Source organism: Malaclemys terrapin, chromosome 15, assembly GCF_027887155.1.
Source record: "Malaclemys terrapin pileata isolate rMalTer1 chromosome 15, rMalTer1.hap1, whole genome shotgun sequence".
Taxonomy (NCBI): Eukaryota; Metazoa; Chordata; order Testudines; family Emydidae; genus Malaclemys; species Malaclemys terrapin.
Genome location: NC_071519.1, coordinates 31,581,758 through 31,600,973, shown reverse-complemented (window position 1 = coordinate 31,600,973; position 19,216 = coordinate 31,581,758). Strand labels below are relative to the sequence as shown.

Below are 19,216 nucleotides of genomic sequence, written 5' to 3'. Positions count from 1 at the left end.
GGGCTTTTCCTGGGCTCTGAGATGAGCTGTGGGGCTGGGCTGAATTAAAGTAACACCACGAAGGTGAGAAATCTGAAGAGAATTCCATTCCTTTAACACAAGGCTAGCAGGGAAAGTCCTGGTCAGATTCATCTGTGGCTTACGCCCTTCACGCACCTGTGAGTCAGGTGCCTTGTAATTGTCAGAGCATCAAGGAATCCTCTTGCAGAGAGATTCCTGTAGACAGGAAGACCTCTGGTAGCCCTTTGACACAAAGACACTGCTCCTGCCACTACTGTTCTCTAAGGCTGTGCCTGTCATCCAATTCCTGTGAATAAAAATTGCAACCCTTTAATGCGGAAGCATGTTGTTGTCTGTTAATCTCTTCCCCAGTCATAGCCTGTCTTCTGCCTTTCTCCTCTCTGCCATCCCCATAAAAGTTTATCACAGTCAGGGATGGTTAAATGGGTGCAGGAAAACAGTGTTTTAGTAAACTGTAAAATTAGTTGGGAAGGTTAATGAGGCATTACTTGTCTGCCTTTGTAGGAAAGGCAGGTTTATGAAGGTAGCTGAACACCTAAGCAAAGGAGTGGACCTGCAGCATTTAAAGGCAAAAGGGTCCTTTTATAAAACCCTATTTGAACAGATGTGCTCAGTCTGTCGTCTTGATAACATTTATGGTTCTAAATGAAATCTAGTAGAAGCAGGGAGGGGGTGGAAGATTGCTTAAAACACGGTGTTTGAGGTAGGAACAGTCGGTTTCATCTTCATGTTGTATGTTGGAAACACACCTCTGGATGCTTTGTGCTGCCAAGTAGCAAAGGGGCGTGAGAGTCCGTTACCAACAGTGCATTTCCATACCCACAATTTTCTGGTCCTCTATTACATCTCAAACACTTCTGTTTTCAAGCCCCAATTTGAATGTCATTCTAGATGTCAGGTACATTTTAATGTTCAGGACATAATACAATAAACAGTTACACACCCGGACCGTTCTCCTGGCTAAACAAAACAAAACAATAAAAAAAGCTAAGCACAGCCATTCAGCATGATGGGGAAAAATTCGGTCTTGTAAGTCAAGCTTCCCAGAACATATATTTTTACTCTGAAAATGCCACTGCCATATTTGTAATGCAACACCTCAATTATGGTGAAAGGGGGGTAGAAATCAAAGCTATGAAACAGCCAAGGATCTTTAGATCCCCTGCCTGAGCCACAATTAAGGTTTCAGAAACACCAAAGGCAAGCCAACGAGTGTCATTTTTAACCAGTTAGAACATTTTACTACTTCCTAACATCAGAAGTGTTAAAACTGGAGAGCCTATTTCTTGTCCTCAATAAAGTAATTAAACTGAATGAGTGTTGGGAAGTATTATTAGGTTGATAGTGACTAAAAATAGAAAGCTCTGTTTTCAGATCAGCTGAGGTTTTCTGAAGACGTAGGGCTATCCTAGTGGTATCACTTAACCAGGACCTTTAAGCTGCGTCTTTGAGACTCAGGATATTTTACAGAAGATGTAGTCAAATGATAAGGCTTGCTGCTTGCTTTATTCTAAAGTCAGAGTTGAACCAGACAGCTGGCAGTTGATCAATTGTCTCTGCATTTTGCAGTGTAAATGCCCAGGGGAGTCTGAAGGATTCTGTTCTTTCTTTTAAATGGATTAAAAATAGTGAGGGCTTAGTGAGTGAAATTCTTGGGTGCCTTTGGTTTATTAAGCAAAAATCACCAAGGGCATTTTCATCTTTATCTGCGGCTTCTGGCAGGTACAATGGCCAGATCTTAGCTCTCTTGGCAAAGCTCCGTTGAATTCAGTGAAGCCACACAAGCGGAGGGCCTGGCCTTGTATATGTAACCAACTCATTTAGTGAGTCTCTCTAAGGCCTGGTCTACACTGGAGATCAATCTAAGTTACTCAACTTCAGCTATGTGACTAACGTAGCTGAAGTCGATGTACTTAGATCTACTCACTGTGGTGAGTCGACTGCTGATGCTCCCCTGTCAACTCCGCCTGTGTCTCTCGGCCTGGTGGAGTACAGGAGTCGACGGGAGAGCACTCGGGGGTCGATTTATCGCATCTAGAGTAGATGCGATAAATCAACCCCCACTGGATCGATCGCTGCCCGCCAATCCTGCGGGTAGTATAGACATACCCTAAGGTAACCACCTCTCCTGTGGAAGGAAAGGAGCAAGGACTGGGGTCGGGCAGACAGGCTGGGAAACTGTCAAATGCCCATTTACGTTGTGAAGGCAAGTGGATTATATAGGCTCATATCCCATTGATATTGGCTGTAGAGGCAAGAAGGAGTTGAACGCCTGGGTAGCATCCGGTTGTATTGCACAAGAACCCACAAGATCCTCTAGAAGATCTACGGGAGACCAGTTTTGTTAGTGGTTTTTGCATTTTATCTTTCATAATCATTCCTTCACATTGATGCATGCAATTTCCAGATCTCAGTTCAAGATGGAGAGTCCAAAATCAAATTGAATAAAGCCTATTTGAAGAATTCTAGCACAGCTTAACTGAACAGTCAGTGAGATTGGTGTGTTATCCCTGGCTCTGCCCAGAAGTTTTGTGAATTTGGTGAATATTCCAGTCCAAACTGATATGCCTTTTTGCCTGCAATCCTGGTGGTTGTGTAGGCAGGGAGAGCAGTAGAAGGAGGAGGATATCAATATGCTCATATTGTAGGAGGAATGCAAAGGGTCAGACTGCCTGGTAATCAGTAATTGGAGAGGGGCAAGTTGTGTGCCTCTGTAGCTTTTCTCCTATCTGCAGGAGCATCGTGCACCAGCACTGAGTTTAGCAAACAGAAAACCCTAGGTACTAGTTTGGGGATCTGGTTTCCTACGGGGCCCCCTAAGACTGAAAAAGTCACTCGTGCTGTGTAATTACAACAGTGGGCCTGTCCCCATGAGCCCAGCTCCCTTGGGAGGTAAACCTGTCCAACTAGAACCAGAAAAGCCTAGCAGAGCATAAAACCATCTTGCAAGTAGAAGAAGGAAACCGCCTCAAGGCTTGAAGCCATGTTACAGTGGTTTGAGGCCTTTGGATTTTTGGTCTAAATTCCAGGAGGCGGAAAGAGAAGCTGTCACAAACTCACCACCGTTCTACAGATCAGTACCCCAGATGAGATGAGGAGCTTGGATACATTATTCTTGTGTCACCTTGGTAACATCCAGAGGAGAGCAAAAGACCTGGGGACCGTGTTTTTTTTCTTTTGTATAGATATACCAGTAAAATTAAGTGTAGACTAACGCTCTCTCACTTGGATGGAGAGAGTTTATCACATTTCCCCAGTAATTTGGTAGCTAGACGACAAATCATTAGACCTGGTTCCCAAAGAAAAGTGAGATACTCTACATGAATATTAGAAATGACTGTGTTTGGGACACATTTTGGTTGTTTTTTGATAATCCACCCTCTTTATTTCTCTTCGAATTCTAGGTCTTGGAAGAAACCAGTTTGTAATAAGCATGTCACCTGTGAGTCCATGTCCACTTTGTCTTAAGCCTGTGCTTTTCCTATGTGCCCCTTCTTTGTCACTCTAAGAATGTCAAAAGCTGCCAGTCTAGCTTCCATTTGATTGTTGTGGCTCAGGTTTAACCGGTTCAGAACTGGGCAGAAACATGATGGGTTGCCTGTTTCTACTAGAATGGCTTTAATGTGGTCTTGCTAAGCTGCAGGAACCGTCTGGGTTTGAGCAGATTTAACTAGTGCTAGAAAATTCCTGGCTGCCAGGTTCCTGTCGGAGTTTGCCCAGATGTGCTTGAATGAAGTTTAAAACTTGGCACTCCTTGGCCAAGTATTTTTAATATGCTCCATTTCAAGCATGTTCCGCAATTCCAGTTTGATCTTATTCGCCACGTGAGAATGAACTCTTTTTTTTCTCTCGTCCATAATAATTGTAGTGGTTCCTTTTATAATTGCCTTTTGCAGCCTTGTCAGAAGAGTCACCGCTTTATCAGAGACCTAGTTTTGGGGAGCTGTTCCGTTCTGTATAACTTCTGAACTCGGTTGTTCTGTCTCTTGTTCTGGTAGCGCCTAATGAGATGCCGGGGTCCATTGGGCAGGCATTGTACAAACCCAAAGTAAGACCGACAGGCCCTGAAAAATGTTGGAATGTTTTGCCTGAAAAAGTGTGTGTGTGTGTGTGAGAGAGAGAGAGAGAGAGAGAGAGAGAGAGAGAGAACTAACCAACCAGCCAAGAGCCAAGGCACATTTGAAGGAAACTATTGACTGTCCTTCTTAGGAAGGAAAAATCAGTTTCACACATACAGAATGGGAAGAGACTGTCTAGTAAGGAGTACGGCAGAAAGGGATCTAGGGGTTATAGTTGACCACAAGCTAAATAGGAGTCAACAGTGTGATGCTGTTGCAAAAAAAGCAAACGTGATTCTAGGATGTATTAACAGATGTGTTGTGAGCAAGACACGAGAAGTCATTCTTCCGCTCTGCTCTGCGCTGGTTAGGCCTCAACTAGAGTATTGTGTCCAGTTCTGGGCACTGCATTTCAAGAAAGATGTGGAGAAATTGGAGAGGGTCCAGAGAAGAGCAACAAGAATGATTAAAGGTCTTGAGAACATGACCTACGAAGGAAGGCTGAAAGAATTGGGTTTGTTTAGTTTGGAAAAGAGAAGATGGAGAGGGGACACGATAGCAGTTTTCAGGTATCTAAAAGGGTGTCATAAGGAGGAGGGAGAAAACTTGTTCACCTTAGCCTCTAAGGCTAGAACAAGAAGCAATGGGCTTAAACTGCAGCAAGGGAGGTTTAGGTTGGACATTAGGAAAAAGTTCCTAACTGTCAGGGTGGTTAAACACTAGAATAAATTGCCTAGGGAGGTTGTGGAATCTCCATCTCTGGAGATATTTAAGAGTAGGGTAGATAAATGTCTATCAGGGATGGTCTAGACAGTATTTGGTCCTGCCATGCGGGCAGGGGACTGGACTTGATGACCTCTCGAGGTCGCTTCCAGTCCTAGAATCTATGAATAAAGCGCTACTAATAAACAAAAATATTAAATGTTCTGTGAGGCATCTTTCCCTCCTACCATCTTTTCCCTCTGTACGTACCTTGCACAGTGGGCCGAGATGCTTCACTTGGATGTCTAGATGCTAATGCAATACAGACACTAGTTGGTTCAGTCAAGGATTCACGCTTAGTCTTCACTTTCTCAACGTTTAAAGTAACCCTTTGTCCCAAATGACAATCTTCCTTAATTTTGACCAAGAGAATAATAGGTAGGTGCAGTATATGGATGCCGATGTTTCCTCTGTTGGCTACTAAGTCTCTTCTTCCAAGGCCAAAAAGTGATGCTGGCCAGTTACAAGGAGGCTTATGTGCTGAAACCTTGCTAGGTGGTACTTGGTGCTCAGCCTCTTTCTTGGCCACCAGACTCCCTACCCCTAATGCTGGTGGTCCTAAGGCACAAAGGTTTTTCGTGTTCAGGTTTTATGAGATAATGGAGTTCAAGTGCTGAAGCAGGCTTCGCTTTACTGTTGAGTTTGGATACATCACTCGAAAAAAGCAGTTCTTAATTTTCATCCACATTTATGCTTGGATTATTTATTTCCACTGCCACCACTCCCTCTCCAAAAGCCAGCAGAAGCTGTCTTGTATCTCTTGCTTGTTCTTTGTGGGTGCTGGTGACCACAGGAGGTTACTTTTGGGGAGGTACAATTAGTGTCTCTGGGGCTGTGGAGAAGGGACTATAGTTGTTTCCTACATTCAGGGTAACAGAGTAATGCTGAATGAGAGGGATGAGGAGTGTGGGGCTTTGCAGCCAGTCTAGAGGACAGCAGTGACTATGCAGAATCCTGCTGAATGGAAAAAGCAGCCGCTCCGTTGTATGTTTATGCCAGTCCTTTGCAGCATGGACCTTTATTAGGCCAGGCTATAAATTTACTTGCACAAATATAAATGTAAGCCTCTGAGACTTCTGTGCCAGTTACAAGGCATGTTCTCCATCACAGCTGACCCTTGGCAGCACGCTAAGTTCCATCCCGTTGGATAGATCATCTGATGATATATACTGTAGGCAATGCAAACCCCTTATTAAAAATACCCCAAACAATATTTACATTTTAATGGACTAATAGTTTCTATAGGTGTTTTCTTAAGTAACACCAGAACCTTTTTGATGTATTGCTCTTAAGCATGGCATCTCCAGAGCTCTCTTTAATAAATATCTCAATTTTTTTCTAAACCCTGTTATAATAAGCGCAGATGTTGGATGACATTTTTCCTGGTGACTCACATATTAAAATTAACCTTGAACTATTTACATGCTCAATCACTGCATTCTCTTCTCCTCTCTGCCCCCTTCTCCCGCCCGAGCATGTGTACGTTACAGGAATTCTGGCTCTGTATCAATTTTTGTTTTGTTGATTTAAAAAAAAAAATTCCCTGCCTGGAGTACACATCTACTTGAGTGAAAGAACACACAGTACTGGCCTTTTGAAATTGGCAGGCAGTGTACTGTTCCCTGACTGATAAGAGGTACTGTAAATAAAACTGTACGGCATAGCCTGTTGTAAAATGCCCTATGTCTGTACTTATTGTTCTGACAGCTTATGCTTTTTTTGGGTATGCTGTTTTGGTACACTCTGTACTTCCTTATGTAACCAAGCATGCATATCTCATCAGAACATTCAAGATGTTTATTTTAAAATCTCAAGGAATTTTTCAAACCCTCCATTAGATGCTGGCAAGCTCTTTATTTTCTTGTTTTGCATTTGTAATATTAGTCTTTGAGATTCCCCCACCCCTTTTTCATTCCAGTTAGATCTCACAATTTTTGTTGGTGGGTTTTTGGGTGGCATATGGGGGTTAGCAGTAGCCATACCCCAGGCATGTCCAAGGACATGAGACAACTTCTCCCAGATGGGGAGCATTTTTCTGTTGCTTTGCAAAAACTGCCTACTGAGCTTGGAAAAATGAATAAGATTTTTCTAGTGTTGCCTGTCTCCCATCTTGTCTTGATGGTTCTCGTCTCCTTTGAAGATGGGGTGGTGGTGGTTGGCTTGTTTGCTTCTCCAGCCCAACAAGAGTCTGCGGTCAGGCTTGGGTAGCATCACAGCCTTGTAGGTTGGTTTGTGTCCTGGTCACACAACATTGTAGCGGTCCCGGTCAGATCTCTTTGGCACATACAGTGTCCTGACTCACCTGCCCCTGACCCTTGATAAACATCTTGGACCTACCCAATCAGGAAACTTTATCTTCCACACGGGTAAAAGAGACAACACTGCTACACTTGGGTCAGGGAATGCTGCAAATACAGCCATGAGCAGTGAACATCAAGGTTTTAATGGTGTCCAGGACAAGCGGAAAATGACTTGAAGGTGTTTAAGTGATGACCTATTTACTGTGCTGTCTTAGCTGATGTGGTACGTTGGTGAAACTTGCTGCTGTATCGGGTTGATGTAACTTCCGGGGTAGTGCCTCCCATTGGGGGTTTGAAGGAGTTCGACACATCTGAGTAGTTTTGTTGCCCCAGTGACTGTTTACTGTACATTATGTGCAGCGGGTAAAATTTCCAGAAGTGCCTATGTAACTTGGGGGCTTAACTCCCATTGACACGAGTTATGCAAAGTGGTTTTGAAATTTTTTTGCCCATTATTAACCAAACAAATCTGTATTCTAAGTGCAAGTTAATACGTGCTTCTTACTACAGATGTTTCTGAAGGCTTTGGCCAAACTTTCCTTTCATTGCACATTGTTCAGTGGCTTCATACTTCAGGATACCTTGGCCTATCCGTTGTTCACCGATTGCTTTCCCAAGAGTTTATAGAACTGGGCTGTATTAATTTAAACCTGGACAGTGCAGTGCAATTGCTTATCAAAGCTTTTTATTTTAATAAAGAACAGCACAGAAACCTAACAATAAGGTGTTCTGTATATCATAGGCTCCAGGGAAGTTAGAGACTGAAAGGGTCTATTAGACCAAAGAGTATGTCCTTCCCTTCGAGTACAGGATATAATCCTCCAATGGAGGTAGCCAATACTAAACTGATACACCACTTGATTGACGCTGGAAGACAGGGCTGCATTGCTAACAATGCATGTCTGTATTCGTAAGCTAGGGCAAACTATTCTATCTGATCAAATTAATAGCCTGATTTTTCAGAGTTGCTGAGCATTCCTAAACTACCATTGAGTTGCGTGGCTGTCTGGGGTTTTGAGCCCCTCCGAGAATCGGGCTGTTAAAGCCCTACTATACATCTGCATGCATGTTTTCATTTTTGGCACGCCATCCGCTCAAACTGACTTTCTGCCTACTGCATGCATCATTTTATCCATTTTCTAGGTATGGCAGGAAGTTGTCCCAGACTGCCCCAAACTTGTTAGCATTCTTCCTCCTGTCGTATATTGCCGCTTCTAATGCAGTGCGGCCAGCCAGAAGAGCAGAGCAAGTACAGAAGTGAGTCATTTCAGACATGCTGTATTTGATGTGCAGGAACCCAAAAGTGTATCTTCTTTAAAAAAACAAAAACAAAAAAAAAAACCTGCCACAAATTAACATATGCTTGGGGTTAAATGTGAACTACACACTTTTTTGTGTGTGTGTGCTGTTTTAGGAAAAAGTAAATGGCTTGAGAACGAGCTGGCATTTGTCTGCGATCAGACTGGTCTACCCTAATTCTCAGAGATGTCAGCCTTTGGCTATGCTGTGCATGTGCAGTACCAATAGGAACTGTACTGGCCTTTTGGGTCAATGATCCAGGAACAAAACATTCTCTGGGTAATCTCTGGCATGACAGACTGTAATAGAACTGACCTTTCTAATTATGTTGGTAATAGAGCTGTGTTTGTTATTAAAGCAGTACTTTGTTAGTGGAGGAAAGGGGCAGCTGGCATCCTATCCTTGCTTGTTCCCTTTATCTCCTTCCTCTTTGAACTAGGGTAGCGTAAGCTTGGCTGGAAGTCAAGTTGGTCACATCTATATTGTATTCCGGTCCTATCCCATAAAGAAGCTCTTAAGAAATAATCTGCCTGAATAAAAATATATACACTTACAAAAAATTGCATGTAGCTGAAAGAAGCAAGTGCCTATTAATGGCTTTCTAAATGTGTAACCGGCTATATGATGTCACTGGAGTGCCTTTTTTTTTAGGGAACAGCCATGTGGTTTATGCACAGTTGAGTTGTTTTGAATGCAAACTTGACATCATACCGAAGGCAGCAGAGAACAACATATGCACAGTAAACAGGCAGACTGTCTTATTGATTAACAGATGAGACCTCTATTATCGATCAAAGCTTGGCGAGAAAATTTATCACTTTTAATTTCACTGCTGCCAAATATTTCTGCCCGTGAGCCAGCCGTTACTAAGACAATTTAAAGGCAAAGGAATTCTCTGTTTAATGGATCTCATGGCACCTCTGTCTTTCTGAACCTGTTCTGTCTGTACCTTTCTCTAAAGCCCTGTATTTTTGAGGGGGGGCAGTGAAGTACTTTTCTTTGTATTAAATTTGGAGGGACGGGATGAGGATAAGAAATGCCTTCTGAATTCCTGGAAATAAGCCACATAGCATTTTGGTGTCTCATGATGGGAACGCTTTTAAATGTAGCCGGGGAAGCTATGTAGCTAAGGTACAAACAACAAGTGAGGTAGCTGGCTTTTTTCCCCTGCATCATACCAGCTTGAAGGTTACCTTGTCATACTCTAATCATTGTTTAGTTTTCTTACAGCAGATGAATCAAACTTCAAAATCTAACACATGCGTTCACAGCTTTGTCCTGGCAGCATATGCTTAGAAGATTGTGTATATTGTTAATCTATTTTTATCTGTAAGTTACTTATCTGCTGTTAGACATCCTGTTTTTTTCTCATTATAACTAGAGCCTCTGACCCACTATATGCAGTGCATGTTGATAGCAATTTTCTAAGAATTCCCACAAATACCACATCTCTCTAATAGTCAGAGAAATATCTGTGCCTTTCACTAAATTGTGTTGTTTCTGCCACATTTCTTATCAGATGCTGCTGCGTTCTTTCCTTCCTCTCTTCTTTAGATACTGGTAATAACTGCTACAATTGGCAGAGTGTGCAGGAAAACCAATTAAAATTAGATCAGTTACAACTCTGGTGAAAGTCACTGATGTCTAATGATTTTTTTAAACAAATATCTAATTTGTTGGAAAGCAGCTCTTTGATTTTAAAGAGCAATGTAATATTAATCGTGTATTTTATTATTAGGCTGTTTTTCTGAGCTACTACAACCGTATGTTTTCTTTTGTTGTGTTTATTCTTTTGGTGCTGCAGAAGACCCACTGCTCCTGGATAAATTGGGATCTATGGGTTATCTTATTAGGTGCAAAATATTTGATCCTTCTACTGAATGGATTTCCTGTTCTACAAAGCGAACACTTCCTCCCTTTTTGGAAATTATCCTAGTTTGTCTCACTTTCACAATGATAGCACAAAGTGGTGCCATAGAGAATTGCTCTATCCTATTCTTGAGCATGGATAATTGGTATTGCATTATCAAATACTGATTGGAATACTGCTTTAGTTAGCAATGTTGGATATAGACTTGTTTAACTTGTTCTGGTTTGGCTTATTACAAACAAAATCCACATGAATTGCAGTGTTCTGAAGAGTCTGACACGGTTTTATTTGGCACAGAGACTCTTACCTTAAAGTTGTCTGTGTCTGTCTTTCCTTCCTGCTGTACATTAAATGGTCCCTGTTGCAATATCTTCTCTGACAAAGATGTTTATAGATTGTATTTTCTTTGGATCATCTGAAGCCATATATTGTGCCTGGGTGTCTTCGTAATATGCTCTTTCTTTATTTTTCCCCCCCTCTATAGCGGGTGCCAAAGCGTTTGTCTGTGATCAGTGTGGTGCACAGTTCTCTAAAGAAGATGCCCTGGAGGCGCACAGACAGACACACACCGGTATGTTGACTTTTTTTTTAAATACATCCTCAAAAAAACATCGTTGATCTGCACAACGACACCTGGTTGAGCAAGCAAAACTTTCCAGGAATCCTGGAGAGAGCCAGACAGAGGAATAAATGATACAATTTGTGTGATGTTCACCTGTCTGTTAGCTCCAACTGGAGATAGCAGGTCATACCCTCCCTCCCCAGGTTCACACACAGCTTGATACAGCAAGATTTTTCTTTGTCAAACAATTTTTCTTAACTCTCAGAACTGTTCCCAAAAGCCCTCTTCTATCAAAAGCCAAAATCATAGTTCTTTCTACCAAGAGAAAAGAGAGTGCTTTCTTGGGGGGAGAGGGTGAACATTTCTGCCCCCCCCCTTCCCATTCAGTTTCTAACAGGTGATCCTTGCAAAGGGGAGGGACAGGAGCCCCATTTCTTAAGAATGCTCAAATTTCTTCTGTAGAAGACTGTGCAGAATACATAGGATTGGAAGAATTCGCTTTTTTTCGGTAAATGTTGATTTCACTGCACGTGCACATGCACAAACCAGCAAAAAAAAAATAAAAAATCCCTTGGTGGTAATCAAAATTTAGAAATAGGCAAAGTAAGAAATCTTGCTGAGAACTTACTCGAGTCCCACTTGAATGTGTACAAAACACGTCGTAATGAATGCTGCCTAAAGCAGGTATTTACACTTCGGCTAAAACAGCCGGCTTATAAAGCTTTAATTGTTTGAATCTCAACGTCTACTGTCATTAAATAATTATGGTCTGATCCCCCATAATTTCCCACAACTGTTGAAATTTAAATCGACAAAATATTTAAAATAAACACTGATATTATCCATCAATATTATGAAAAAAAACCTGAATTCTGCCAAGCCAAAAAATAAACAGGACCTAGGCCTGCCCTGGTTACACTAGTCATGAGGTGGAGCTGAAGTGACCTGACTACCTTCTATGAAATGGCTCAACAGGGGAACTACAAGTTTACTCTTGGTCCCTATTGGGAAATATTGCCCATGTGTCTTGTGTATCATTCAGATACTGTTCTGGAACACTGAGAAATGTTTTTCCAGAACAATACAGGCTGCTTCTCTTTTTTAGTTACCCAGGTCAGAGCAGGGCAGTGGGGGTGGGTAAGATTGCCTCTATTACCAGCTAGAGGTTTCACTCCCGTCTGATAACTCCCAGATCTGAGTGTTGTCTCCCTCTTGCATGCAGGGCTTTGCTTTCTAGGCACAGCCCTTTCTGCTTTGGATTTCGTTTCAGCGCCTAGGACCCTGTTTGGCTCTAAAGAGGTGAGACGTTGAAACTAACTAAACGATTGCTCTTAACTATTTTGGCTTCCTTTAACTCAAGTCTAAAGTCAGTTTGACAACAAGGAATTTAGTTGAAGTCTCGTTGCCTGAGAAGACTTAAAATTAAGCCGAATGAAACCCTAGATATCATGCTGCAGGGAACAATCAAACATTGGCTAAGGCAGGGAAATGGATTGACTATATGGGGCTTTCTAGCATCTCTAGTTTATATAAGCCACTGACCGTTCTTTAGGAGTTGTTACCCAACGTTTCTTTTCTCAGTGCCCTCTGATGGTGGGGGGACAGTATGGTTCTGCTGGATATTTCTGAATATTTGTGTAGTATGACATTGCACCTGCATTTTCACCACCATGGCCATTCTGGGAAACATTTAGGAGAAGAACCAGCTGTCTGACATGTGGGATTTGGCTGAGACTTGCAGTGAGATCTCCTATTTCATTACAAAATCTACAAAAATGAATTTTCCAAGGCTAAACCAATGTTTTTCCCCCCATTCCTTACTTTGAAAGCTCTTTCTCCTTGTACTAAATTTCACGTACAGCTGTTGAAAGCAGAAAGCTCAGAGGTCTTTCTGGATGAAACAGAAAAATCTGGCGAAGGACTAATATTTCCTGTCTCTCCACTAAGCTAAATGTGTTCTGAAAGATCAGATCGTATTATCAGCTGTGACCTGAAACCTTAGTGTAGAAAAGGGTTGGCGGCTACACACGCTGGATGTGAAATGATCTGTCAAAATGTTACTCGGTGCTCGGTTATCAAAAATCTAAGATGGTTTGATTGGAATCTAAGAGAAGGAGTCTCAGGATGCCGTTGCCAGGGAGTTAAAACCTCTTGTATAACAGAAGTTGAGTTGGGGAGCTTTCAGTCTTTTACATGATAGCACATCCTGCCCCAGAGCTGTTGTCCTATTCCATGAAGAACCTGTTGATAAATCCATTATAGGGTCATGTATACCAGCTATGGAAAGGCTCATTCACATAAATAGTGACCTGTAGTGGCTGCATCTTGCCGAGCTGGGTTTTACATGCTTGTGGGTTTCCCCTAAAATGATTTAACTGCACACTTACCCTCCTCCCCCAGCTCAAAGATGGTTGAGAAGAACTAGAGAAATGGGAATAATGGTGTCCTTGGTAGATGTTTATTCTTGCAAGTTCTGTATCTGTTTGGAATATCGCTCTCCTTTAAAAAGAAAACAAAAGATAGAGCGGTGGTGTCACCATGTTGGTGCCAGGATATTAGAGAGAGAGAGAGAGGGTGAGTGAGGTAATAATTTTTTATTGGACCAACTTCTCTTGGAGAAGGAGGCATGCTTTGTGCTTACACAGAGCTCTTCTCCAGGTCTAGGAAAGGTACTCAAAGTGTCACAGTAGCTGAAGAAGAGCTTTGTGAAGCTTGTCTCTTTCAACAACCAAAGTTGGTCCAATAAAAGTGATTACCTCACCCACGTTGTCTCTAACAAAGGCTGGAGACATTCTCATTTAGGGCTTGTCTGAGCGTGTGCTGCTCAGAGGCGTTACCACCACCAGAGAAGTGGAAACTGACAGGAAGCACTTATTAACTGCGTCAACATTTGTCTTGCGGAACTTTCTCATCTGCTAGCAAAAAACAAACCAAGAGGTGTTGAGGGTGTTGCAATTACTCACGAGAAAGGACACCATTATTTTTTCCTGTTGGGTGATGGCTAGTAATGCCCTTATCATTTCAGGGCTTTGAATACAGGGGTTGAAATAAATGCTGTTGCTTGGTTACATTTCTTAGTCACTGATTGCTCTCTGTCTTTAACAAACAATTTATTTCTGTTTTGTTGAAATTGGACATTCACCAGTTCGTTTTTGTGTTTTGTTTTTGTTTTTCAATGGTTGGTTCACTGTTTTTTATCATGATTACGGTATGAATCCAAAATCAGATGAAATATTCAGCAAGAAGATTTGGAGGAAATCTGACCATCTCCATAATTACTCATCTTAAAAGCTGATGATTTTAAGTTTTTTTTTTTTCAAAAATACTTGCGTGCTATTTTCAAAAGTGTTTTAGGAGTCTGACTCAAAGTCAATGGGACTAGTACTCCTAAATCATTTAGGTACTTCAGAAGATTCTCACTCTGAATTGACAGATCAGTGCCCTTTTTCATCCTATTTATGTGAATAATTAATTGTTCTTTATCTTGACGCTATAGAGGCCATGTTTCATTGGCATAGGACACATGTAGTTGATGTCAAGATGTTGACTGGATCGTCACCATAGATAGAGTGCCTAGTCCTGCATTGCAGAAGAGACTCTTTGATGTCTGACTTAAGAATATATCCAAAAGAGAGAGAACTAGGTTCTTAGAGGGCTTGGTCTGCGGTTGAAGATCTAAAGAGCAAAGCTTTGAGTGCAGTGGTCCCTGAGATGGAAGCTCCTGTGAGTGGCTTCTAGATGGGAGCTCCTAATTCTTTCCCCCGTGTGAGTGAGTCTTGTGGGACTCTTTGCTGAGGTGCTCTTCCCCACATATAGGCTTATAAACCCAGAGCGAGTCCAAAAGCTAATGGCTTTTCTCTTCCCTTTCCTTTCCCCGCAGTGGCCAGCCATTGTATCTCCCTCTTACGTCTATACTTCCTTTTTCTGCCAGACTGACCACAGGCTTGATAGGTGGCTGATGCGGGGGATGAATCCCTTGGAGTTGTTTCTTTTGCTCTTTGTTCTGAAACACTTGGAAACAGAGTGGCTCCAAGACACAATTACGGCCTGCCGTTGAGTGATGACACCTAGTGGAGAAGGGGAGCATGGCGAGATGCAGGGGTTTATGGGAGTTGTGCGTGGCTGTAGGTGGTGGTTGCTTAGTGATCTGGCCGTTGACTTGTTTAGCTATATGCCCTGAACGTTTGTTGCTACCAATAGATACTTGTTTATTGCAGGGTATACTGAGCCTGCCTCTCAGTGAAACTGTGCTAATAACTCTGAACTCTCTTTTTTTTTTTTTTTTTTTTTTTTTTCTTTTTTGGGTCAGAGTGCTTTAGTTTTATTGTTAATAAATTGCCTGTTTTAATATGAAGCTTTGATGGCTCTGGCAAATCTGTATATTCAAAAACCGAATCCATCTGCTATCTCAAAGCACAAGCTGAGTACGTAGTGATTCTAACTAGCACACGATGTTCAAGCAAAGGCAAGGAAAGAACCATTTATGCATATTGAGTCATTTTTGAACCATTGAAGGGTACGGTAGATTAACAAACAGTAATGTTTATATGGCAGTGTTGTCTTAATTCCCTTCCAGCTCAGTTTGGTTTGTAAATGCACAATACACCAAACGGATCTATCAAAATAAATAGTGGTGGTATGCAATGATGCATGCCATGTGTGGTTAAGGTTTTGTTGCAGGCATTGCTCAGCACGAAGGACGGGGATGTAGAGAATGGTATTTCCAATTCATACATACGTTAACTTGACCATTAATTTCCTATTTAAATAATTTAGTGGTGAGTGAAATGATGGTAGCTCTACCAAAAAGCAAACTGTTTTTATCATGTTTCCTTTTGTTGTTGTGCTTTTTTGCAGGTTGGTTGTTTTATTTCGGTACAGTCATAGGTAAATGCAGGGAACTCCTTGTGCGTTGTCTATTGAGACAAATACATAGTGCAAACGCTGTAGTTTCTAGAATGCTTCTGTTAAAGAGCATTGAAGAGTTAACAGCTAGGCAGCTCCAATGGGAGCAAGTATTTCATTTCAGAGTCTTTACCCAGTTCTCTAAAGTAAAACTAAAAGCAGTGTGTGGGGAAGGAGCCCACTTCTTTTTGTACTAAATTAAGCTGTTCCTAATATAGTACAAGTGAGTCTTTTATTACTGATAAACTGATAAATACCATTAATGTCTTAATTTATACTCAGAGGTTGAAATTTGACACCCGGACACTATGTTGGCTTGGAAAACACAACCGGTTTTGTGCCAGGGGTTTTAATGACCGATCAGTAATATAAATTGCTGCATCACTGAACAGGAGTAGGTTCACCATGTCATTTGATCTGGAAACTTCACTGGCCAAGTAGCAGTTAATAAATTTTCAAATAATTACCCTCCTTATTCAAAGTCAAACTAATTAGGATTGGTTTTTACAAATAATAATGTTGTTTAAACAACTGTCTATACCGGATTAGGAAGAGAGAGAAAGGGGGGAAAAAAGGATTTGGAATGTACAGGCTACCAAAACAGGAGGGATTAAATACTGACAGTACTTTATATTCAATGCTATTACTACATGTTTGTACAGCACCTGACGCAATGCGGTCTTGACTTGCTTGGTTATTGGAAATGACTACAGCATAAGTATTTAATAGTAATGTATGGCATATGTGACCCATTGCATGCTGTACAGAGTTGACTTTCAGTTAGCAACACCCCAAAATTTGTACCTGCTCCATGAGTTTGGTGGTGGCTGCTGGTTTGGGGACAATGAAAATTCCACCTGGGTAGGACAGAAGGTGTATGTCAATAATCCATTCAAATATTCTCTCTGCCTCCCCAAACCCCAGACATCATATTGTAATTGTAGGTAGAATTTGATTTAACCAGTTTTCACATATAAACATAATTTGCCAGTTCCATGGGATCCGGGCATAAGCTAGGTTCTAACAGATGGGGAATGGAAGGAAATTTAGTGTGGTTTGCGAGATTTCTTGCACCTTCCTTTGAAGCAGCTGATACTGACCACTGTCAGACAGGATGCTGGACTAGACAGACCATGCCTTTGATCTGATCTGATGATTCCTGTGTTTCTGTGCTAGAATTGTGCCATGTATAAGGAGATGTACTGGAATCCTTGCCGAACATGTCACATTTCTGTCTGTGTCCTTAACCTGCTCAGCTAACTGATGGGGACAGAGTTGTGGCTTGCAACGACAGTTCTGTTGGGCTGAAATATGAGAGTGTCTCCTCTCACTCTGCCTAGGATAGCTTGGATGGATCCAAAGATTTTCTCCGCTAGAAAGGAGATTATGGAGTCAAAGAAATAAACTTACGCTAGTACTTGATTAAATGTCTTGAAGCAACCAGTTCATGGCTTAATATTTTTTTGTTTTGTTTTTAGAACTGTTGAGCTCTCTGCACTCCCAGTGAAATAAATGGGACTCTGGCTGGTCAGCACCTTTGGAAAATCAGGTCATTTATGACATCTGACGAGAAGGTGCAGCATTAGGAATGTGTGTTCTTAAGAAGGCCTTTAATGATGACTGAAGCTCAACATGTCCCACGAAAATAAAGTTAAAACAGGGCAGCTGCTAGGTTTCACTAATAACCTTGAAAAATGTGAGCCGATTAAGTGTATTTGATTTAAGCCTTGGGACTGGAATGTTCGAGACTGCCAAAGAGAGCTACGCTCATGCCAAAGCATCAAATGGTGACATGAAAACTTAGCTTGGCGGAACAAAAATAGGACTCCTGGGTCACAGGGACCCAAATTAAACAGGTTTATCATCACCTCCTCAAGATGTAAACATGTGCTTCTCAGTTACACATCAGAAAGGGGCTTTATGGCAAAAGGAACCCACACTCACCAAGAAATTGATAGCTTCCTGTTGTTGAGGAGCTCTCAAATAGTGCTGCCTCTGGTACAAAAACATTAGTTATAGAGGCTGTATTAAAGAAACTTGATTTGCAAATAACTCTCTCTTGCAGAAAAGATTTCTTATGTCCCTCCTTTGTCCTCGTCGGCTGGTTGTTTGACAAGCGTGGTGAAAGACCTTCCTTTTGCAGAGGTGCAGCAAGTTTGTATTACTACTTGAACCTGCTCTGGCAGATCATCGCAAGCATGCTACTATGATTCTTTCTAGAGAGAAATGAGAGAGAGGCAGTGTCCAGGGGGGGCTGACCTGACTTGTTCCCGAATGCAATTTTTTCAGAAGGGCCACAGACTCTGAGCCAACTATACATCAGTTAGTAAAAATCTTTTAAGGAAGTGTACAAAATGTTGATGATGATGCATAGCTTTTTTCCTAGATCAGAAGATGATGATTTTACAAAGGGTATGGATAAGATAAAGGAAGCTCATAAATTCCCACCTAAGTGTGTAGACAGCTCTGGGATGGAATAATTTAAAAATATGGGAAGCACATTCACATTGTTCACTGCTTCCTAGAGAAAGGTTATCAGGCTGCATCCTAATTTGTCTTAAATTTAAGACTATGTTGACTACTATCAAACTGACCCTCTCAATTTTATGATAGAAAAATGAAGCTTCAGTTTTGGATACAGGATGAAAATTTTTTCTTTCTTTAATGTTTTTTCCCCCTATAAGTGTAGCGTAGCTCCGTTGGTTCAGGACTGAAAAGTTCTTTCTGGGTGTTCACTTTACTTGGCCTGAATCCTACAGTAACAGAAAAAGCAGCAACTGTTTTGGCTTATCTTCAGAGCAATGGAAGCATACTGCCATGCCTCTGGGAAAGTGTGGAAAATTAGGCATTCTTTTTTCTAAAATTTAAAACAAAAATAAAATAACTTTAAAAACTGCACCCATATTCCCATGCATAGGGGTATGGGAACTCATTCTGTGGGTTCATGTGAGCTGCTGACTCTAAAATATAATAGCTGTTGACTTTTATAAATATCATAGGTGAATTGTATAGTATTTCCATGAATGTGCCAAGATGTTGAACATGAGAAAGCTACAGATACAGAAGTGCTGCGTAACCAGCGTCATGTGCATATGTTTGGACTGTCTGTATGTTAGCATAGATTTACTTTTGACCTAATTTCACACTGATATTACAGAGGCATGTTTTATGCCTAATATAGAATTTATTTTCGTAGCATATGCCCTCGCCTCCATCATGGCAAGCAGCCCACTTTTTGATTTGTGGGGTCAACGCTACTGTTCCCTGTCAGGTGTAAGAAGCCTCAGCAAGGCACTTCATTCTTGTGGCATATTTGGTATGGGCCAGGGCTGCTCCTGGTTACTGGCCGCCCGGAGTGTATTCTGCCCATAGTGGCAAGAACTGAACTAAGAGGAAACCTGCATTTGGACTTCTAATGAGAACCCTTTCACAATGATGA

General features: G+C 41.5%; 1 protein-coding gene across 11 annotated transcripts in view; it reads left to right on the top strand.

Moving 5' to 3' along the window:
* The window catches only part of ZBTB16 (zinc finger and BTB domain containing 16), a 208,702-nt gene that overhangs the window by 127,834 nt on the left and 61,652 nt on the right, over positions 1-19,216 (top strand). For all 11 annotated transcript variants that reach the window (XM_054005238.1, XM_054005235.1, XM_054005236.1 and 8 more), the window contains one exon: positions 10,795-10,881. In XM_054005238.1, coding sequence (XP_053861213.1) covers positions 10,795-10,881 — 87 coding nt within the window. The remainder of the gene's footprint in view (positions 1-10,794; positions 10,882-19,216) is intronic.